The sequence below is a fragment of the Hirundo rustica genome, chromosome 5 (assembly GCF_015227805.2).
Source record: "Hirundo rustica isolate bHirRus1 chromosome 5, bHirRus1.pri.v3, whole genome shotgun sequence".
Lineage (NCBI taxonomy): Eukaryota > Metazoa > Chordata > Aves > Passeriformes > Hirundinidae > Hirundo > Hirundo rustica.
This window is the reverse complement of record NC_053454.1, coordinates 71,786,903-71,809,520: the sequence shown is the minus strand read 5'-3', so window position 1 is coordinate 71,809,520 and position 22,618 is coordinate 71,786,903. Positions and strand designations below refer to the sequence as shown.

The window sequence follows — 22,618 nt, the reverse complement described above, 5'->3', positions numbered from 1 at the left end:
CCAGTAGGATGGAGACACCTCCTGTGCTCCCAAGACAGCTGTCTGGAAGACCTAGAAACACTCTGCTTTCCTTTGAGGTGATGCCTGCATATTGTCAAGCTGTGGTGGAGAGCAAGCTCCCTGCAGTAGACTGAGACACGGTGGTGATTAAGTACCGTCCTTACATCCCCTGGGTAAGAGCTCCAAAATTGCACCCTTTGCTTGCGGCTGTCACCTTTCTGGCAGCAGTGAGATCCAAGAGTGTGACTCTGTGTGTTTTGTGAATTAAATCCTTCAGCACCATGAGGGGTAAGTCCTGCTTGCCCAACACAATTTCCTTCTACAACTGGGAAACCCACCAAGCTGATCGGGGAAAGCCATTAGACCCAACCTTTTCGGACTTCAGCAAAGCTTTTGATACAGTCTGTCACGGTATCCTCCTGGACAAGATGTCCAGCACACAGCTAGATCACCGAGTTATGTGATGGATGAGCAACTGGCTCACGGGTCAGGCACAAAGGATTACAGGGAATGGGTGACATCAGGCTGGTGCTGTCACTAGTGGGGCTCTGCCGGGCTCCATCCTTGGCCCTGTGCTCTTCAACATCTTCATTAATGGCCTGGAGGACTCAGAAGGATGCTAAGTAAGTTTGTGGATGACAGTAAATTGGGAGGAGTTGTCAACTCCCTTGAGAAGACCTGCAGAGACCTCAGCAAATTAGAGAGTTGGTCTCTCTTTCTACAATCATCAGCTGTAGGAAGTTCAGCCAGTGAAGTGCCAGACCCTGCAGCTGGGCTGGGGCCGCCCTGGCTGTACGGCCAGAGTGGGCAGTGAGAGGCTGGAGAGCAGCGCTGTGCCAAGGGCCCTGGGGGTCCCGGTCCATGGACAGCTGAACGTGAGCCAGCGGTGCCCTGGCAGCCGGGAGGGACAGCCCTGTCCCGGGGGCACCGGGCACAGCACGGCCGGGCAAGGGAGGGGATTGTCCCCTCTGCTCCGCTCCGTTGTGGGGCGGCCTCACCTCCAGTGCCGGGGGCACTTGGGGTGCCACAGCCTGAAAAAGGCATTAAACCATTGGAGAGGGTCCAAAGGAGGGCCACGAGAGTGGTGAAGGGCCCTGAGGGGAAGCCACGCAAGGAGGGGCTGAGGTCACTTGGGCTGTCCAGCCTGGGGGAGACTGAGGGGAGACCTCAGTGTGGTTATAACTTCATCAGGAGGGGAAGCAGAGGGGCAGGCACCGATCTCCGCTCTCCTGAGCAGTGAGAGGACTCGAGGAAACAGCCTGGAGCTGTGCCAGGGGAGGTTTAGGTTGGATGTCAGGAATAGGTTCTTCACCCAGAGAGGCGGTTGAGCAGGTTGAACTGGAACTTTCCAGCTCCCCTGGAAAGAGGTCACAGCACCAAGCCTGACAGAGTTCAGAAAGTGTACAGTGCTCTCAGACACAGGGTGTGATTCTTGGGGTGTTGCTGTGCAGGGCCAGGAGTTGAACTCGATGATCCTAATGGCTCCCTTCCAACCCCACATATTCCGTGATTCTGTGTTAAGAGCAGCAGACCAGCTGTCCCTGGTGTGGGAATGGAGAAGGGCTTTTTGAGGTGACCTGCAGCAACGCCACTCGGGGTCAGCAGGCCGGCGTTCTCGTGGCCTCGGTGCCGGGTGTGGGGACACACGGAACCAGCCCCGGCCCAGCGCTGAGCTCCCCTCGCCATCATCCTGGGGGGACAACTGGCTGAGCTCCCTCCACCGTTATCCTGAGGGGACAACTGGCTGAGCTCCCCTCGCCATCATCCTGGGGGGACAACTGGCTGAGCTCCCCCCGCCGTTATCCTGAGGGGACAACTCGCTGAGCTGCCCCTGACGTTATCCGGAGGGGAGAGCTGGCCGAGCTCCCCGCCCCGTTATCCGGAGGGGAGAGCCGGCCGAGCTCCCCGCCCCGCTATCCGGAGGGGAGAGCCGGCCGAGCTCCCCGCCCCGCTATCCGGAGGGGAGAGCCGGCCGAGCTCCCCGCCCCGTTATCCGGAGGGGAGAGCCGGCCGAGCTCCCCGCCCCGTTTTCCTGAGGGGAGAGCTGGCCGAGCTCCCCGCCCCGTTATCCGGAGGGGAGAGCCGGCCGAGCTCCCCGCCCCGTTATCCCGAGGGGAGAGCTGGCCGAGCTCCCCGCCCCGTTTTCCTGAGGGGCGGAGCCGCCACCTCCTGGCGCCCCCTCGGCGGCCGGGAGCGTGTCCGGACACGCCCCCGGACGGGGCGGGGCGAGGTGAGGCCCCTCCCCGGGGGTGTGCCGGAGGCGGGGCGTGGGGCGCGCGCGCCCGCGCCCGGTCCCGCGGCTGCGCCCTGCCCGCGCCCGCCGCCGCCGCCGCCGCCGCCGCCGCCGCCATGGACAGCGACGAGGAGACGCTGGAGGAGATCGTGGAAGGTGCGCGTCCCACGGCTCGGGTAGCGGGGCCCGCCGGCGCCGGACGCCGCCGCGGGAGCTGTAGGGGCGCGGGGCGGTGGCGGCGGCCGGAGCCGGGCGGCCGGGGTCGGGCGCGGCGCATGACATCAGTGGGCTTATGCAACGGACGGGCCGGGGCCGCGCACGTGGCGGAGCTCGGCGGGCGGCGGGGCCGGGGGCGGCCGGGGGCAGCCGGGGCCGGGCGGGCGCTTCGGGTGCCTTCCGCCGCCCCGCTCCGGCCGCAGCGGGAGGCTCCGCAGCCCGGCGCGGGGATGGCGGCCGCTCGGCTCCCGTTGTCGGAAAGAAGCGGTGCCCGTGGTTTTCCGCCGCCGCTGTGCCCCCGTGCGGGCGGTGGCCCGCAGCCCCGGCTCCCCGGGCGGTGCGGCCGGGGCCCGGTCCTTCCCCCGGCGGCGGAGGGGCGTGGGGATGCCCATCCTTGGAGAGAGCCCCGGGAGCCGGGGCTGCGAACGGAGAAAGGAGAAGCGAGCGCGACTCCGAGAAGACGCCGTTGCCGTATCCATGGGCAGCGGGGCTGAAGCCATCCCTAAGGGAGAGGGGTGGGCCGCCTTAGAGCTGCGCCGCCGTGTGTGATGGATCGCTAACCCTTGAGGAGTTCTAAACACAGAGGCACATGTCCTCTGAAGTGAAAAGAAGGGTTGTGCCCTGTGCCCTTGCAGATGTGGTTTTCCGCTGCCTTTCCTCCTCACATCTGTGCGTTGCAGTGGAAAACTATGACACTGGGACAAGGAGTCATAGTTTTCATCCTCATATCGCGGATAAAGTGTTCTGCTGTATCCTGGGTTTCTTTGGCACCTCCATGGGCAAAGGAGACAAATCTTTAAAGCATCTTTTACTCAGCCATGTATATGAATGTATGCGTTTTTCTGGGTGAGATAGACGCAGGATGCTCTTTGGGGGTGAATAGGATGTTGCACTTACCCGGAGGAAGTTAGAAATACAGGAAGCAGCACTTTTATTTATGTAGGGGGGAGTTTGGTTTATTGTTGTTATCCCCCGAACATCCATCTGGCATCTTTGTGGCCAGAATCTTTTATTGATGATGCACCCTATATGTCATCTGTTAAGTAATAGTGATGCCGACGGTAAAGGGCTTTTATCTTTGATTTGTGTACATCAGTGGTTTCGGTAAGTGACTCCATTGTGAGCTAGCCCCTATTAAGGTAATTCCTTTTCTTGAAAAGTTCATTGTCTGAGTTTAAGAGGAAATCTTGGGAGACCCTTAATGAAGCAACCAAAGTGAGGTTTTACCATAACTTAAAAACGTGTTTAGGCGTTTTGGGTTTATTTTTTGCGAATGGAGGAGAGTGGTGAGAAAGGAAAGTGGAACACACTGCTCCCCATGAAATAATGAGGATTTTCTCCGTTGACTTAATCTGAAACAGAATTAGAGCCAAAGGCCTCAGCCTCACAGGAAAAAAAAAAGTTGTATTTATGTTATGAAACTCGAGATTGCATTTTTTCCCATGTTGTTGACTGAGAGAGACTGTGTTTCTTTTTTCGTTGCAGTGATGGGGGCATGGCTTTATTTTTTTTTTTTAGTAAGGGGAAACTTCTAGCACATTAGAATAATTGGATTCTTTGTATTGTGGCTGAGATTAAGACCCTGTATAGAGGCCATTGGATCAAAGCTGACCATTTAAATCTCCGAGGTAGTCTGTATCCTACTGTGCAAAAGTCCTGACGTGTGTTCGGTGTACAAGCGTGGCAGCTTTTGTGTTGGGCTTTGCATTCCAGAAAAATCTTGACAAAGCTGAATGGTCACAGAGAACAAAGTTGCAAGGGGTTTTTGTTGTTGTTTTGGGTATTTTTTTTAAGTAGCATGATGTCCCAATATTATCAGTGTATTTTTTTAAAATCCTAGTGTTTTATGAAAGTCTTGCCCCCGTAGTGACAGGGAAATTGGTGTTGTATTGTTTAGGGTTTGTTAACTTACACCAGTGTACCCTTCTATATTGATAAAATTTAACTTAAAAGGCTTTTAATTAGAACTATAAATGTTGACATAGTTTTTGGTCTGAAAGAGGTGTCGACATCAGAGATGTTACTGACCTTTTAGTTAAATTGGTCATTAATTTATTGTTTATTAATATTTAACCATTAATAATAATTTGTTAAATTTAGCTGAAACTTGTCCTTTCTACACCAAGGAGTGTCCTGACAGAATGGGAGGGGAAAAAAGCCTTGTCTCTGGAAGGAGCAGCTTCTGTTTAAAGAGTTCCTCTTCAAAGTAATTAAAAGCCTTTAGTGGTAGAGCTTTTTTCCTTCCACCTCCTGCTCTCTCTTTTTGCTCCATTATTTCTCTCACTTTGACGTAAGCAGTGCCTGACTGGTTTCACTGGCTTAAACTTGTAACTGTTTTCAGTCTAGTTTGGACTAGGGGCTTGAAGTGAGAGCACAGTCGTGTGCAGGTGCCAGAGAAATTTGGTGGAGCATGCAAGGGAAGGGTGAGGGAGGGAATCCTGGCTCTTGGGTGAGTACAGATTCCTCGCTGCTACTTTCTCCTGTACACCTTTCTAGGTGCATTTCCACACTCAGTGAAGTCTGCACAGCTTCTTCCCTCTCTGGGCACGGGGCTCAAGGTCTGGTAGTACTGAAGTGCCTCTTGTTGCCTGCATCAGCCTGGGCTGTAAATCGGTCCCCCTCACACTGAAGTTTGTTTCTGCCTTTCCATACGTGTGATGAACCTTTAGGGCAGATTTGGTCAGGGAAGAGCTCGACCTGAAGCCTGAAGAAGTGGGTGCATACGCTGTCTCTCACCTCTGATAGGCTGTGTTGTCTCTGCTTTCTCTCTCTGCAACAGCTGTGATAGGGAAAACTCATCTGGCTAGGGGTGGAAATAGGATATAAAGTGAACACATCAGAAAGGCACCGGAGGACAGCATTTAAAATATTAAATACCACGTTGACTGACATATTGCACAGCCTTGTGGGCATGGCATACTTTTATTTCTTTAAATTCTGTGAAAACAGCTGCATGGTGGCACACCCACATTATTATAAGGCGTGTGTTTATCAAAAGAAAAAATCAAACCCTTTCTTATCCCGTTCTTACCAATAAATACATGTTTTAGATAAAGAATTACTATACTTTTGAAGATGTATGTTAATACAAGTTAGAATAATATAAACCTTGTTTCTTTCAGAAACAAGTCTTGCTTATTATTCTCTTCTCCCTCCCGTCTCTCATCCCTTTTCTTTTACCCTTATCTTTTTTTTTTATTTTAAGCTATGTGTTACACAAGTACAACCTTCCGTTGTACAGAATGTCTGATCGCTGTTCCTAACAGCAATGATCTGAATTACTGTCTTGTGCTAGGGAGCTGCTGCATTTCAAGCAGCTACATGATGAGAGCAGGTTTAAAATCTTGTGTAAAAATTAATGTGTTCTGTTGTTCTTTGTTTGGATTTTATTTCAGGGCATCTAGATGACGATGGGCTGCCACATGGATTCTGTACAGTGACCTATTCATCGACGGACAGATTTGAAGGAAATTTTGTGCACGGAGAAAAGAATGGCCGCGGCAAATTCTTCTTTTTTGATGGCAGGTACACTCTGACTCTTTGATTTTTCTTCTGTATTCTTCCTTCCGCTGGTAGCAATGCAAAACTAATCTACATTGATTGTATACCGCTGAGTTTCTGGGTAAGATTTCTCATTAAAGACTGTAGCTGAAAAGTTTGCTGCTTTGTGTGTAATGAGGTGCCTGGAGTTGTTTCCTGCAGGGAGAATGCTGGCGTGTGAGCTCTTTTAGCACTGTGAAGTTATGAGCTGATTACAAATCTTAAGAAATGGGAGGTGGTCAAAACTATTGAAAACCATGCTGACGATGACTTGGACATCAAAGTTCATTACCTCAGGTGGACTTCTTCGCGTTGTAGAGCTACACAGAGAGTGCAACTGCACCAGGAGCTCCCTGTGCCAGCCCTCACACACGGACAGGGGACTTTGACAGAGAGGCTTGCCTTCTGCTTTGTCAAATTGTTTATCACTTGAGGGACTGAGTTAAATACAGGTTCGTTACCAGCTCTAGTTAATCCTCTGAGAGTTGCTTGTAGCCTGATTTACTTCAGAGAAGCCCCTATAATTTCCCTGTTTTTCGGTGGGAATTGTGACGATGAAACGGGGCTAGTGTGTGCCTGTGCACATGTTTCCTTCTCTGATCCTCACTGTGACCACTATGACCACCTTGTGAGTGTTCCCCCCACCAGCACTGCAGCATTCCTGTCTGCAGTTGCTCAGAACTTCCTCGGAGGGAGCAGCAGTATAAAATGACACGATTCTTCATGGTTTTGCAGCTGTCGGTGACACTCTGAATAGCGGCTGTTAAGCTGACAGTCGTGCCAGGCCTGCTCTCTTCCTGCTCAGCAGAATTCGGAGCAGGAGCAGAGGTATTGTGCTGTCTCAGTGAGTCAGCTCCTTGTCTGTGCTTGCCTTTGCACTTGCTTCGTGCTGGGGGTTGTGGGGTGGGGTTTTTTTTCACGAGAAAGATAATATATTTATTCAGTTGTGTGGAAAGTGATTAGGCCTCCAAGCATGGATGGAGAAAAAGCCTCACTGTTGTTGGTGATGGCCTTATTAACTCTTCTCTAAGTAGCTGAAAATCAGTACTGCCCAGCAGCTGAGTTCTCTGAAATAGTTTTGGTTTAGGCTGTTAAACAGCGTCTCTATGGACACAGGTACATAATGTTTCTGTGCTGGGAGAGGATTTCAGCAGAGTAGTTGCTGATTGTACAGTCAGAGGAGCTGACCCACTATTTTGTTCGTAGGGCTGCTCCTCCATGGAATCCAGGGTACAGGCAGCATTTAGTGGGCAGAGTCAGGCTGCTGCTGAGCCTTTTCTGTACTGCTTGAGTGTTGCCAACTAAAACTGGAATAGCTGGCCACCGATGACTTCAGGAACTAGCAGAATGAAAACATGCAAAAATAGTCTGCAATGTGATTTTGGAAAGTGGAATATTTTCATTATATATTTTGATTTAGCTAAAGCAGCCTTGACTGAGCAGTAGCTGATCACTGAAGATGTCATTTGTCTAGCTATGCCCAGCTAGCAAGACTAAGTTGCTTTCTGAAATGGATGGTTCAGGAATCGTGACGCGCTGTAAGAATGACCTGGCATAAAACAGGACGTGCTGTTTCCATTAACCGTGCCATGGGCAAGGCTGAGTGCTCATGAAGATGAGCAATAACTCTCAGAAATGTCTCAAAACAGCTCTCCCTTTGCAGAGTCCTGTGCAGTGAGCTAGCTGGTTTCAGCACCCGTGGGTGTGCTTCCCTGGCAGGCTGCTGAGTAAAGGCTGACAGCTGTACCGCTGTACCTCTGTTGTTGGGGAGCAGCTGAGTCCTGGCAAATGCAGGACTGGCTGCAGTGTAAGCATTCTCATCTTTTCAGTGTTGGCTTGGATGCCTTGTTTGGTCAAGGAAGCTATTCCCTTTACTGAAATAGCTGCCCCCTTCCTGTGGATTATTTAGGGGAATGGAAACCTGGAATTAAATACCCGTTGTTTTTTTTCCTTCCCCTTCAAGAAAACGCAAAAAAATTGCAACATATTCTTTAAGAGAGGGAAGTTTCACCTCTGGCATACTCCCTGTTTTGGATTGTGGACTTGAACTTTCCTTGGTGCCAGTGGTTTCGGAGTGTTCTTTGCAGAACACTTTGCACCATAAAGGCAGGCACGAGAGCCGTGCTTGCCACAGAGCTGCCCTTCCTCCTAACTGGAAACTCCTGTAAGCTGACATCCCCCAGAACACAGTAGAAAACTGTTATTTTTAGGGGAAAAGTTTTCAATGTTTCCATGTAGAGGGAGCGAGAGAGAAACGGATCTGTGTTTGTTGATATTAACTTAATCCCTGGAAGATATTGGAGTATTTCCCCCCACCAGTTCATGTCACTGGTTTAATTTTTAGTTAAGGTGTATCTTCAATCCCTTCTAGGCATAGTGGATAATGGGAAGATGGTACATCTGATAAATCCTGACTTTGGTAGAATATATGTTGTCAGAAGTATGATCGTCTGAGAAGCAAACCAGAGAGATACAGACTAGTTCAGGCTTCGCATTTAAAAGGTTTTGCTTACGGAAGACACAGAAGGTATTTATTTGTCCTTGTGCTGGTGAAGTCTCAGTTGCAATTATTGTGTCTGGCTGCAGACACCATACTTTGAGAGCTTAAAAAAACTGGAGTGGGCAGCAGGGTGGAAATAGCTCAGAAACTGTGAACAGCGTAAAAGTTTCTGAACCTGACTTTTTAGGTGAGCTCGAAGGACACAGGCTTCTTTCTTAAGTTATCATCCTTTTGATTTCCTTAGATGAGACTGATCTTTGGGTCACTGTTTGGAGCTTAGTACAAAGAGAGAAAACATGGAAGTTTGAGGTACAGTAAAAGAAAATATGTTCTTTCCAGGGCTGAAGCACTGTTGTAATTTATCAATGTCTTAACTTCAACTAGTGCAATTTGAGGTAACAAGACAGGATTTTTGGTGTTTTTCATTACATAAACTGGGGGTGGCTGCTTCTTTTAAAGAGTAATCCTACATGTGCACGCTGTGTGTGCTGTCACTACAATGGAATTCAAATCTAGTGATCTGTGATAAATTAGAGGGGAAGGTGGCAAAATTTATAGTTAGTAAGGGCACTGATTTCTGGTGGTTCCCTCATCTTTCCCTATGCTGTAGTGCCATAGCTATCTGTAGCAACCTGGATCAAGAAATCCATTTGACTGAGAAGTAAAACAGTTTTCCCGCCCCTTGTTTTGCATCTGGTGTGCACTGAGGCTTTTGCTGTAATTTGTTTTCCCATGGAAACCTCATCCAGCGTGCCAAAGTTATGTAAAAACAGAGCATGAACCTTTAGAAGCGAGAAAGCGAATTCTGAAAAGACATTCCTTCCTCAACTCTTGCGAATCTGTGTGGTGAAACATGTCGAGTCACGTGCTCACAGACACTGTTTGGGCTTCTGCCTTAGACGTCTGCATCTGAAGAGGAATTACGCAGTGAAAATACGTGTATGCTGACAGCTGGCTAAGTGTGCTGAAGTAGAAAGCTAAACAAGTTGTGCTCCCTTATGCTAATCCTAACATGAGAAGGAAACACCTGAAGAGACCCTCTTTTACGGTGATAGCAAAGGGTTTGCAAGACAAAACCAAAATGAAATATTTCTTTGTTTAAATCCAAGCGCGGCACTCGTTCTGTTTGACGGGCTGTGCTCGATTTTAAGAGAAATACGTGAAAAATGGCCGCTTTCAGTGGGGCCCATACAAGTGGCTGTGAAGTGTTTTGCTGGGGAGCTGACGCTGCCCTGTGGCAGGTTGCAGTTCGTGCCCCGTCACAGTTCGTGTGTACAGCAGCTCAATTTCGTCTCTCCAGAGACGTGTCAGCGAAGGTCCGCACGTAGCAGGTACAAAATCCTAATGTGAGAGCAGCCTGCTTGAGCAGGAGTTCCTTCTTTGGCCAGGAGTGTCCGTTTGCTGACTCTTCCAGCCTCCAGAAAATCCCAAGCGCCTGATTTGAGATGAGTGACGCTGTGTCCACGCAGCACGCACCCGTGAAAGGGTGCTCTAAGTGGTTCTCTGCCTCTGGAGCTCCACAGAAACAAGTTCCTGGTTTTCACCTTGGCATTCCAAGAGTGTTGAGGGGTCGGGTTGGGTTTGGGTTCACGCCTGGGAGGTGAGCAGTTTCCCACCGCTGTTTCCTTTCTCTCTTCTTCAGCACCCTGGAGGGGTACTACGTTGATGACGCGCTGCAAGGCCAGGGAATCTACACCTACGAGGATGGGGTGGCCCTTCACGGCACCTACGTGGACGGGGAGCTGAACGGCCCGGCCCAGGAGTACGACAGTGACGGGCGGCTGATATTCAAAGGGCAGTACAAAGACAACACCCGCCACGGAGTCTGTTGGATTTATTACCCGGTAAACCCGACCGCCCGCTCTCCTTATTGTAGGATTGCAAACCTTGCTCTTCTCCCCAGCTGTGCAAAAATCAGCGCACGCGGAGCCGGGTAAAAGATCTGGGCGTTCTGGTTTAGGATAATCCAGCACCAAGTTTGAAGATCTTGATGTTGATGAGATTCGGCGGGGCTGAAAGATGCCCTCCACCATTTTCATCTTCAGGAAGCCCAGCCCCTTGGAAGTGCATTTATATATAATTTGTGATGTAGTGTAGAAATAGGATGTTTGATAACTTACACATTATCTCTTTGGGAAGGCTGGACTAATGATTTTGCCACTTGGCAATGCTGGCTGCAGGTGAGGAGCATGGAAGCCGTGCCAGTCACTGCAACCTGCTGCTCTTACTGAAGTAGGAGGAGAGATTTTGTCTCCATTTCTGCAGGATATGTTGTGAAGTCTGGCTTTGCCCAAAACATCAGGTTAATTCCACTCTTGAGTGGAGTTGTGGACAAGTAATTTGCTAATTAAGCAAGCCAGTATTTTATCTTTTTGAATCTTTGCAGTTGTTTTACAACCATGCCGGTTAAGGCAGTGACTGTTGTACAGTTTTTAGGGAGGTTTTGGTGCACATTTTTAAAAAATATAATTCCTATTCAGCCTTACACGGCAAAGTTGAACCTTTCAATCTTACCTCATGCCAAGAAGGGGATAACATCTGCACGTAATTAAGCTGCTGATCAAAACCCAGTCTAATTCTGTGCTACCTGTGGCACAAACTTTAGTTGCAGATCCGTTTCTAAATGCTCACCACCACTGGCTGTTCATTTTATTTACTGGTTTTCACTGTTGCTATTAAGCACGTATTAGGATCAGCAAATGCTCGGTGTATGCTGCCAAAAGTTTTTCAGTCCTGGTGTATAAAATACACACAGCTCACCCTTCACTTCATGTATCTCATGCTTCATCTTCCAGCTGACAAAGTGTTGCTGTACCTTTTGGAAATATGGATAATTACAGGTTGTCTATCATTATAGTCTTGCCAGAAAAAAGGATGCAAGGTGTTCCAAAAAACTCCTCTGCTGTGGAACCAGTTGTTTCCTCATGACTCTGTGCAGGATGCCATGTGCATAGTTTTTTCCCCAGACTTAAGGTTCACTGTTCCCTGTTACAACATGCTTGGAACTCCTTCATCCTTGGAGTTGAACAAAATGGTGTCTCTTTGAAATAGACCCTGTGCACGGTGGTCCTGATACAAATCAGTTTCTTTGCACAACACACCTGCTGGTCTTGCTCCAGGGGGTTATTTGGAGATGCTTCCCTGTGGTTTTTGAAATAAATACCTGAAGTGGTGTCTAGGTTTGAAAGAGAGTAACCAGCTACACCCTTCCCCCTCCTCCTCCCAGCCACATCTTTTGTTCTCTTAAGTGTTGGTAGTTATCGTTTTGTAGCAACAGATGGGACAAAATTCCATCAGAGAAAGAAACAAAAAGCAAAAAAAAATGCTAACCCCCAATAAGTGGTTAGACCTGTGCTAATGTATGCATCTCATTTCTGCAGTTCTGGAAATAGATCTAACCTGAGCTGCAGGCAAATCACAGATGGCAAAGCCTGGGGCTAAAATGCAGAAACCTTGGGGAGCAAAAGTGTTGCTGTTGATGCTTTCCACAAACAGTTGTTCTCCCTGATTACCACCTGACAATGGGGGGCATTCTGGGAATCATTTTTCCAGGAATCATTTTTCCTTAGTAGGCTCAAGTCTTTAGAGGTACCATGAATTAGCAAGGTATTGTTAAATCTTCTTTTCCTCCAGCACAGTGTCACAGTAATCAAACTTGGACATCTTTGTGGCTTTGGTCCTCCTTGTTCTGCACAGTGTGCACATAAAGCTTTCACCAAGTGAAACTGAATATTTGTGTCACATGGAAGGAAAGGCCTTTGGTTTTGCCTCTTCCGAACAACATAGAAATAATTTTTATCCTAACTGGAATGACCTCATCCAGCTTCTTTGTGTGTCTGTTTCTCCCTCATTTTCATAATTTCACTTCTGAGCTTACTGTTGCAATTTCTAAAAGCTGGAGAAAACCCTTTCCATTTACTGAGGATGTTGTCTAGAAAACAGATCTTCCCAGCCACATTAGAATGAATATAAAAGCAAACCTTTACTTGCAGGCTTTTAGGTACTCGATGTGGCACAAACTGCACGTGGTACAGTAAATTCACCCTTTTCTAACGTTTGTTGATTACTGCAACTATCATATAATGTCCAATTAAAAGGTTAGTTGATTAGTTGATAATTCCTCGGGTGCTGCCCCACTTTCGTTAGGTCTGGTGCAGATTCTGGTTGGAAAACAGAACATCCTTGTAGTTGGTACTCTTAATCTTGGAGATTAAGATTAAAGAATATTTTAGGAATGTGTTTTAAAGGTTAGCTTACTGTTCCTAAATATAGGGGGAAAGGATAGGAAAAAGTAATAGAAGCTACAGCTACACATTTGAAATCTACATTGAAAAATAGATAAAGCTAAAAATCTTAGGCATCAAGGATAGTAAAGTATAACTAAATGCTTTGCCTTTTCTTTCTTGCCTGTGCTCTCAGGACGGAGGCAGCCTTGTGGGAGAAGTGAATGAAGACGGGGAGATGACTGGAGAGAAAATAGCCTATGTGTATCCTGATGGAAAGACTGCATATTCCGGAAGGTTCATAGATGGAGAAATGATAGAAGCAAAACTGGCAACCCTGACAGCTGTTGAGGATGGGAAACCTCAGTTTGAAGTAGTACCAGGCAGTAAGTTCAGCTAACACGAGCTCATATTCCTGCTCCCAGCCCTTTGCTGGAGACAGCTTGCTTCCTGTGGTGTTCCCCACTGGAGGCTGGCTGTGATGACACAGGCTGCTAGCGAGGACCTTTCTCCAGGCCGCAGAGCTGGCTGGAGAGGAGGCTGGTCTTTGTCCTGGGAACAGCTGGGAAGTGCCCCCTGCGTGGCCCTTCTCTCACTCCTGTGCTCGTGGGCACAGGCCTGCTTGTCACACATCCTGCCAGACGGAAAACGTGCTCCGTTCACCCTGGGAGCGGTGGCACGGCTGCAGCCACAGCTTCGGTGTTTCTTGCAGTGACAAAGCTGCAAGAGGAGAGGGAGGCCCTGGTTTGGTTGTAGCTCTGTCAGCTGGGTTTGTGCAGGCCAGTGTTTGCAGTGTGAATGTTCTGGCACCTGCGTTGCTGGGCTGAGACTGGAATTGGTGAAGCAGATTCAGTGGTTGTGTAATGGTCTGATTCACCAGCGCCCTTCGGTGTGTCTGCTCCTGCTGACAGAGTGGCTGTGAAGTGCTTAGGGGTAGGGGTGATGCCTTCTCCAGTGGCCTGAACCTATAGTTCTGGGGTGGGCTTGTTGTTCTGGGGCGTGTGTGATGTTTTGGAGGAGTGTGGGTTAAGCTGCAGTAACAAGCAGGGACTGTGCTAATGCATTTATTGCTCTGCCAGCAAAAATTGTCTCACTTGATATGAAATAGGCATGTAAAGCTCAGTGAAGAGGTATTGGCAAGCAAATGCATGTGAGTTTATTAGCTGAACCGCTCAGTTATGATAGCCAGTCAAAATTTAACTTAAAACTTGTAGGAGGGTACAGTTGTGCTTTGTGAATAGGATGGAGTTACACTTGGGAGGAAGCTGCCTTCAGCCAGAGCTGATCCTGGACACCAGGGCCAAAGGCCTTACATCAAACTTCATAGTACTCTGTTCTGTGGGGTTTTTTTCCCTTCTTATTTCCACCTTCTTCTTAATCTATCTCCAAGACAGTCCTATGGGAGGACTGTCTTCATTTGGGAGAGGGATGTAAGAATATAATTAGAGCTGTACCACTGAGTTGCTTATCCATGACAAAAAATAAAGGACTGTAGCAAGGGTGCTTTCTCATTACTAAATGTTATCTTCTGCCTGAAGTCTCTGCAGGACTTGGACTAAAAAATATTTCATATTTGAAGTTGTCAAGTTTTTGGAGGAGTTTTTCTTTTGGTATTTTTCAAATGAGCTGTTGAAGACATCCTTTTAAATTTTGCTTTACTTTTAAATTTTATTTAGAGACACTAGGAGGGTCTGTTTTGAAAGAGTATGCAGTTCTCCTCCACAAGTTGGTGATTTGAAGAACATATGTGTCACCTTTCTGTGTTAGCACTGTTACTCTAGAATGTTGAGGAGAGGAAATAATCAAGAAGCAGTATCTCACTTAAGGCTTTTTACAGGTGCAGTTCCGTTTAATACCTTTTTTTGGAAGTGTAACATTTATTTTTTGCGGCCATTAAAATTTATTTTTTGAATGTCTTGATTGAGTTAAGGATTGCATACTCTCAGTACTGTCAGTTAGTTTATTTCCTTCATTGATTTCTGATTTTTTTTTTTAGGCCCAGTATACAGTTTTGACAAATCTACTTCATCCTGCATTTCTACAAATGCCCTTCTTCCTGATCCTTACGAATCAGAGAGGTAAGCTTTTTTTTCTGTAATTTAATATTTCTTTAATGTTACATATGTAGGGCCTAATTTTGCAAACCTTTTCTCATCTAAAACTTAAAAGATGTGTGTAAAGGTTTCTAAAATGGAAGCCCCTGTGCCTACCTCAACTGCAGGTGCTTCCTCATGCTCTGAAATATCTAGATAAGTGATTATTAAAATGCTTGCTTTAATTTGCGTTGGGTGCTTGGAGATGCTTCACCTTGAGAACTCTTGCTCCTCAGTGCAGGTACATACCAGCAACCCCAGCTTGGTGGGGACTTCTGGGGTTCTGATACGTTATTGAGGGCGTTCCTGAATTGGAGCCATCGTTGTGAAGTGACGGTAGATTGGCACTTTAAACAAAATAAAAAATTCCCAAATCAGCCCGAGCTTCCCGCCAAATCTGTTTTGACAAAATAGAGAGAACATATGGAAGAGAGGAAGGGAAGGAGTTCCATATTGAGGTTTTGAAAATAATAATAATAATGGATTTTGTTGTTTTTATTGTTATACTGAAGTATTGGGCTTCATCCCAGTAGTGTTGTACTTCTTGAAAATTAAAACCGCAGCCAGTCATTAATCCCATGCCCTGTTCCTCTTGCAGGGTGTATGTGGATGTCTCTCTCATTTCCAGTGCTGGAGAAGGATTGTTTTCAAAAATAGCAGCAGAAGCCAGTACGGTGATGTCCTTCTATAACGGAGTGCGAATTACACACCAGGAGGTAAAAGAAAGAAGTCAGTCTGAATTTTCATTGTTCCTCCTGAAATTTTCTTTTCATAGTAGGATCTTACACCCACTCCTTTCCCACCCTTGATTTAACATGATGGGGTTTAATTGAAAGGAAGTGCATGCTCACCTGTGTATGGATTTAAAAAGCATGGGTTGTTTTTGTTAATGACGTGCACCCATGAAAAGCTTTATTTGCATACATTTTGAGTGTTGGGTTTCAAACTGCTGACAAAATTGACCCCTCCACACAGACTTTGGATTTTTGCCTCGCAAACTAGGTAGACAGCCGAGACTGGGCCCTCAATGGGAATACAATATCCCTGGATGATGAGACGGTGATAGATGTGCCAGAGCCCTACAACCACGCTGCCAAGTACTGTGCCTCCCTGGGGCATAAGGCCAACCATTCCTTCACTCCTAACTGCACCTATGAGCCGTAAGTAGAGCCCTGTGGTTTCGGGCAGGAGCTGCAGCCTGGCTCCCTGGGCAGCTGGATGGGGAGCAGTGGTGGGCTGGGAGTAAAGAGCTGAGGCACCGGAGGCTGGGTTGGAAATGGGCCAGCATTATGGCTGCTTGATGTCTGTTGGGACTTACACCGTGGAGTGTCTTGAAGTTAGCAACTTGTTGGTTCTGTCATGAACTTCATGAGTTGTTTCTTGGTTGTAGAATGCACGATCTCACAGGTCTTTAAATCCTAGCTTGGCTAGAACTGCGCTGTTTGCGCTGAACTGCCAGTGCCTCGATCCATCGGTATTTTTGCTCGCATTCTTAAACCTTCGTGATGTTGACTCGAGTCTGCTTATTGGATATCAGATTGTGCGGTACAGAGCGAACTCTGGAGCTGTGAAAGGGGCTGGCAGAGTGTGCGAGTGGACAGACGAGCCTAGCAAAGGTGTTTTTGTCCTAGGTTCGTTCATCCTCGTTTCGGGCCCATCAAGTGTATCCGCACCATCAGGGCCGTGGAGAAGGACGAGGAGTTGACGGTGGCTTACGGCTACGATCACAACCCTGTGGGGCAGAACGGGCCCGAAGCACCGGAGTGGTACCAGCTGGAACTGAAAGCTTTCCAGGCTGCCCAGCAAAAGTGACACGGGGAGCAGCTTCTCCGTTCAGCAAACTGAAACAGAAACTTGGATCTATGCACTACCTTTCTACCGAAAACTGGACAACCAGGGATTGTTCATGCTGTTGCATCATAACCTTGCATTCTGTGTTAAGAGATAAGTTCCTTGGATACTAACTAGGTTTGACTGTGTTACTCATAGCAGATTTAAAAATTAGCTAGCATCGCACCGGTCTTATCTGAAGAAATTATTTAATATTCTATACGAGATGTGGTATTCTTTGGTAGCTTCTGCTTTTGCACCATATGCAAAGATGCCAAAAGACTAGGAAGAAACAAAAATGGGTGTATCATTCACTTTTAGTCGGCAGACTTAGTGTTGCTCTCTATCTGCCTAGGCATTATTGTGCAACTGCATTTTGCATATATGCCACTTGTGATGATAACAGTAATATTTTGATATTCTCTAATAGTAGCATAATTTTGCCTTTTTAAACCTTTGATCTGAATCTTGCAATAGAGCAGTTTATTTATTATCATATAGGAGGCTGGGTTTTAACTCCCCTTTCCTCTTGTCTGAGCGTTGTTCTTTCTACAAATCCTCTTTTGCAGGAGAAAATCCTTTCTAACTAGTGGAAAGGCTTGTGTGTGTATGTGAGAGTGCTGTGTGTTGGTCTCTGTGGCTCTCTAAATAGTATAGCGACATGTCTAAACCTAGTATTTATCTAGCCTGTATACGGCTGGCTTATTTTATTTAATTTATTATTATGACATGCAAATGAAGCTGTTCTTTGCATGAAGATTTTGTGAAAAGGAGAAGACAGGTTTGCCGTTGAAAGACTTCCAGATGTGTTCTGGGAGGAAATGCGCATTACTTGCGTCGGTGTTGGTGAGTTGGTTTGTGCATTTCACCTGTTCAAGCGGCCAGTTCTCAAGGCAAAAGGGATGCTTGGATCTCCCATGGATTCCATGAAAGGAGGTGCATGTGTTTGGGGGCAGACCATAGTCCTTGGTGAAGGAGAGCTGTGTCTTTCCTGTGTGTTCACTTGACAGAACGACATAGCCTTATAGCCATCTTTCAGTAGTTTTGGTTTAATATAGTTAAATTATATTGAATTAATATAATGTGAGGTATCCAAATAAGATTTTTTTTAAAAGAAGAAAAGATACTAAAAGATTGTTTTTGAAAGACAAACAATGAATGTAAAAACATCACTCGATGCGCATATTTATAAACAGCAGTCGAACCCACAGCTTTGTTGAAGCCAACAGTGGGGGCTTGTGAATATTCATCTGCAGGGTTGTGTTCTGGGGTTCTTCAGGGGTAGGGAAATCGTGTGGTTTGTTGGATACTGTACTGGTCTTGCCTAATGCTGTGTAAGAGAGGAAAAGTGTATTTTCTTGGTCTGGATACTGGAGCCTTTCTGGGACTCTGATGTTCTCCTTTGGATTTAGCAGCTTAGGAGAAACTCAAATGCATTTGCAACACTTTCTTTAAACGTTTGTAGTTTTAAAAGGTTTGTATATATGTAACATAAATGATCTGGGAATCAGACCTACCTTTCTATTGCAACACATTTTGGTTGCTCGCTTGAACTGTTGGAGGTGTGCGGGGAGCTGGGCAGGGAGAACGTGTGGGGTACCTGCAGGTAGAAGGATGAGGCTGCTGTTCCGTGCAGGCTGGGAATCCTTGCTTTGGTACCTGAGGAAAGTCAGGAATTGCTCACGAGAACCTGGGGCTCCGTTCACTCCCCGTGGCTGCTCACAAACATTTTCCATCCCCTCGTCGCACAGCAGCTGCTCCGTGCGTGTGCTGGGCCGGGGGACAGGCAGGCTCGGGGTGCTGTGACACCCTCCGAGCAGCGATGTGCACGTGAGCTGTGACAGAGACACAGCTGACCTCGCAGGGGAGGGAGGGCTGGCAAAGCTCAGCTGCCCAGCTTCACTGAACGATTCTCAAAAGGAAATGTGCAGGACTTCATCCTTCCCTACCTGGCCGTAGGCTGTTACTTAAGGTCATGAGCCGCTTAAGGGAAAGGAGGGAGCTCCTGTGTTACCTTGGGATTATTGTGCCAGGATCGTGAAGTTTGCGACGTTGAGGCTTTAGACACAGGAAAGAGCAGAGGGAAGATGTGACTGACCCCTGCTAAGGTTGTATGGTAACTCCTTGCACAATCTTGTTAGCCTGCTCTGGACTGCTGGCCTCTCACTGGGGAATTGTGCTTAAAATGTTCTGATCCCTAGAGCTCCTTTCCCTTCATTTCTGATCAGTCTCTGATTCCTCTGCTAATCTCTTTGTGTGGAGTTGCTTATGTTTTAATAGATTTGTCAGTCTTCATATTGCCTGATTTTGAGATAAATAGAATATAGGTGCTCTTTGTGCATCAGGCTAGAAGATTGTATCCTAAAGCAGGGAAATTCTAGGGGGAAAAAAAGGCACTGAGGTGCCCTGTGTCTTCTTAAAAGATTTGGTGAGAGTGAAGCAGACTCTTTTGTACATGTGTGTAGCCTGATGGGTAGCATGCCACGGCTGTGGCTGTTACCTCTGTTACCTCTGCTGTCCTTCTCAGCTCTGTGAAATCTGTTGGTCCTTCTACAGCTTCCTTCTTCAGCGACCGACCTTCTGTAAAAGTTGTGATTACGGAGCTGCTTTGGCTTGAGTCAGGACCAAGCCTTTTAACTCTTCTTTGTTTTCCCTCTCCTCCTGGTCTCTTAGAGTGGAGGTGGCCGGGAGGGCTTTTGCCACTGGGTGGTGAAAGAGCTCTGTGCGTCCTTCGGAGGCGTGAGTTGGCATCCCCTGGCTCAAACACAGCTTAGTTACAGAACTCCAAATAATGCCTTAACAGGTCAGTGTGCTTCTGGGGCTCGCTGGAGAGCAGGAGCAGCTTCACAGAGCTCCTCACTGGTAGTGTGTTGACACATCCATAGACACAAGACCCACACCCGACCACGGTTCTCATTTGGGGCAGAGGAGGCACCACCTGACACAGCAATCTTCTCGGGTGTGTAGGACGCAGCTGACTGCTGGTGAATATGCAATAAGTAAAGAAGCTCCACTTCTTAGTCTGGCCAAAGACCTTTCCTGTCGGCACAGAAGCTGGGAGGAGAGCTGATGCCTGTCAGCTGAGCCCGAGTGAGCCGCTGGCTCTCGGGATACCCGTTGTCACTAAAGAGTAGCGTAGGAGAACCTGGAATTGCTGCGTTTTTTCAGGTACAGATCAGTTCCAAACATCTGCCTGTGGTCTGCAGTGCTGCACGTGGCTTCTCTGTGATGGGAGGGTTGCTTTGAGCTCCTTTGTGAGAAGCCTGTATCACCCTGTACTAGGAGGCTGCTGATCATCCCTTTAAAAGAAATATAAAACCTGAAGGGGATTTCCCTGCGATGGCAGCACAGGGTTTTGTCACCAACAGTATAGAAGCTTTGTTTTCTGGAAGTGGCTACTCTTGGAGACGAGAGCCAGAAAAGTTACAGCTGAGAGCTGCCTGCTGCTGGGGTCACTCCACTGGATAAGAAGAAGGAAAAGGGCTTAGGCCGTGGAGGGGGTGTCTGAAGTTGAGTCTTGTGCTATAATTCTACTTTATGGGGATCCTGATTTTCTTTTAACAAACCTGAAAAGGATTTTCTTCCTTTTTTTTTTTTTTAATATTAATTATATAAAACTGACCCTTACATAAATGCCTGTAAATCTTGACTGCTGAAAAAGTCGAAGGAAATACGTGGAAATGGCTTTTCAGCTTGTGAGAGCTTTCTGTCTTTTCCCACGGTTGCCACGATTGCCTCCTAGTGTCTCCTGGGGTGGGCCATGCTTTTGATCAGGCGAAGCTCCTGGGGGGTTTTGGGAGCTTTGGGAGGCCGTGGCGGGGTGAGGCTGCGTGTTTTGGGAGCCACTAGGCGGGCTGCTCCTTGGCACAGCCTGTCCGGATGCCGAAGCGTGGCGCATGGATGGCGGTGGGGTTTTTCCCCAGGGGTCTTGCAGCATGTTGCTAGAAGCTGGAAGCAACGTGCTAGGAGAAGCAGGAGCTCTCTCGGGGATCTCTTGCCCTCTGTCAGAGCAGAGTGGCCGACACATCCCACCTGCTAGGAGAAACTCCAAAATTGCGGAAATTGCCGCTTTTTGTTTCCTTCCCAGCTGTGTGCCCTTGTCCTGCAGTCCAAGCAGTGCTCACCACTGGGTTGTGCCAGGGGTGCAGCGGTGTCGCTTCTGCCCCAGGGACCTCTGTGATTGGTGTCCTTTCGCTCAGTTTGATGGTGTCTAGGGAAACGCTGCTGTTTCACGTAGAACATTACACAGAGCCGAGAATCTGCTGCTTTGTTCTCCTGTGGCCCAGCAGAATTGCTGGAGCTGTGGGTGCCTGAGGACTTCACCTCCAAGCACTTAAAAAGACCAAATTGCTTTGGAAGCAATCTCCTTACATGCTGAGGTGCTGCCTGTTCCTCACTTGCGCTGCGCTGCTGCGTGCCAAGAGCATCCAAAGCGAGGAGAGCGGGCGTGGGAGCAGCTTCATCTGCGAGTGGAAATGGGCTTCACCCGCAGTGAACTTGTTCCTTTTGCTTCCTGTAATGGAAACATGAGAACTGTATTTTTGGACAAAGAATTTCTAAGCAGTCTTATAAGGGATTTTGGGGTGGGGGGGGAGGTTTAAGGAAAAAAAAGGTGCAAGATTAAGTGCATGTTTACTTGCCCCAGATCAAAGGTTTTGAACACCAAGGTCACTCTCTCTTGAATGGACCTTCCTCTGTCTTTGGGCAGTGGAACTTCCTGCCCTTTTCCTCTTTACCATTTTACTGTAACTGTCTTTTTTTTTTTCCCCAAGAGAAATATCTATACAAAAATTATAAGCAATTAAATATTCAAGCCATAAAATCATGAGTGTGGGAAGACCCGCTTTACGAGTTTTAACATTTGTACTTAAAATGATGTTTGTATGAAATATTTTCATGGTAGAATGAATATTTAAACAAAAAAGCTTCAGTAAGATCTAAACCAGATTTAAAGGGATGTCTTTTTGTAAGATGCAAGCCTAATTGAATACCAGTAAGTAGATTTTTTTTTTTTTTCTTTTTAAGGGGAGCTGCAACAAATGATCCTTACAATTGCAAATGGTTGTTTGTGCTCTTTGGGGAGGTATTTATGCAGTGTTACGTGCAGCCGCCATAAATTATTGCAATAGCAAGGCTAGTCACATCTTTGAGATGTACCTCTCAGCTTGTCCCCTCTGGATACCGTACAAACAGCCCATCCCTCCTTTCTGTAGATCCCCTTCTAGAAAACTTTTCCTACTGCAGCTGTAACAAACTTAACTCTGAGCTAAGAACCCGACTAAAATTGTGTATTACTTAACAGTTTCTGCTGGGCCTTCTGCTGTTTTAATACTCTTTAGCCCATGATTAGTGGGTGTCTCTGTTCTGAAGAACTAAGTGCTAAAGAATAATCTTTGGGGTAAGCTTACACGTGTGTTAACAGTTCACCCCGGAGTATTTCACTTGTGTACAGTACTTGATAGGTGTTTTATGACATTTGTACTCGAACTATGAGCCTTACTGAACATCTGTAAGTTTATTCATGACTTTTAAAAAATGGATAACTCTAAGAAAGATGTTTACATGAATGATGATTGCCCTTCCTTTGATGTTATGAATGAGGTTTTTATAGTGTGTTTGGGCGTATGTGCAAGGAAGCAAGAAAAGTGTTTCTGGGGAAAAACAGACTTGACAAACATTTGTAATAAGTGAATTTTAAAGATTGCTTTAATTGCGCTATGAAGGCAATGCAAAAATAAAATATTCAACAGAATATTTGTCTCTCCTTGTTATTTGTGTGTCACAGTTTTGGGCATCCTCTGACCTCTCCCCCTTCCCCATGTCCTGTGTGACCAGTTTTTGCTGATGCACAGGAGCAGGATTTCACACAGCTAACACATGTCCAGGCCACTTTATGTAAATAGCAAATGAACACTCGACACCACTTTGTTTTTTTCTGACACCTCTGCTGCTTTTCTTACTCCTCTTTTTCAGTGCACGGAAC

General features: G+C 47.1%; 1 protein-coding gene across 1 annotated transcript; it reads left to right on the top strand.

Annotated features, from left to right (window-relative positions):
• Nucleotides 1–2,266: 2,266 nt before the first annotated feature.
• Nucleotides 2,267–22,387, top strand: SETD7 (SET domain containing 7, histone lysine methyltransferase). The gene is made up of 8 exons (XM_040064612.1): nucleotides 2,267–2,389; nucleotides 5,845–5,974; nucleotides 10,132–10,333; nucleotides 12,909–13,098; nucleotides 14,709–14,790; nucleotides 15,404–15,521; nucleotides 15,808–15,965; nucleotides 16,437–22,387. Exons 1-8 carry the CDS (start codon nucleotides 2,350–2,352, stop codon nucleotides 16,615–16,617), a joined length of 1,101 nt encoding a protein of 366 aa, XP_039920546.1. The 5' UTR covers nucleotides 2,267–2,349; the 3' UTR covers nucleotides 16,618–22,387.
• The last annotated feature ends 231 nt before the right edge of the window (nucleotides 22,388–22,618 follow it).

Bases quoted from the DNA above. Each gene is read 5' to 3' on its own strand.
- SETD7 (XM_040064612.1), top strand. From the start codon at position 2,350: ATGGACAGCGACGAGGAGACGCTGGAGGAGATCGTGGAAG. The intron at 2,390-5,844 runs GTGCGCGTCCCA...ATTTTATTTCAG, and splicing joins GCTGGAGGAGATCGTGGAAG to GGCATCTAGATGACGATGGG. The intron at 15,966-16,436 runs GTAAGTAGAGCC...TTTTTGTCCTAG, and splicing joins CCTAACTGCACCTATGAGCC to GTTCGTTCATCCTCGTTTCG.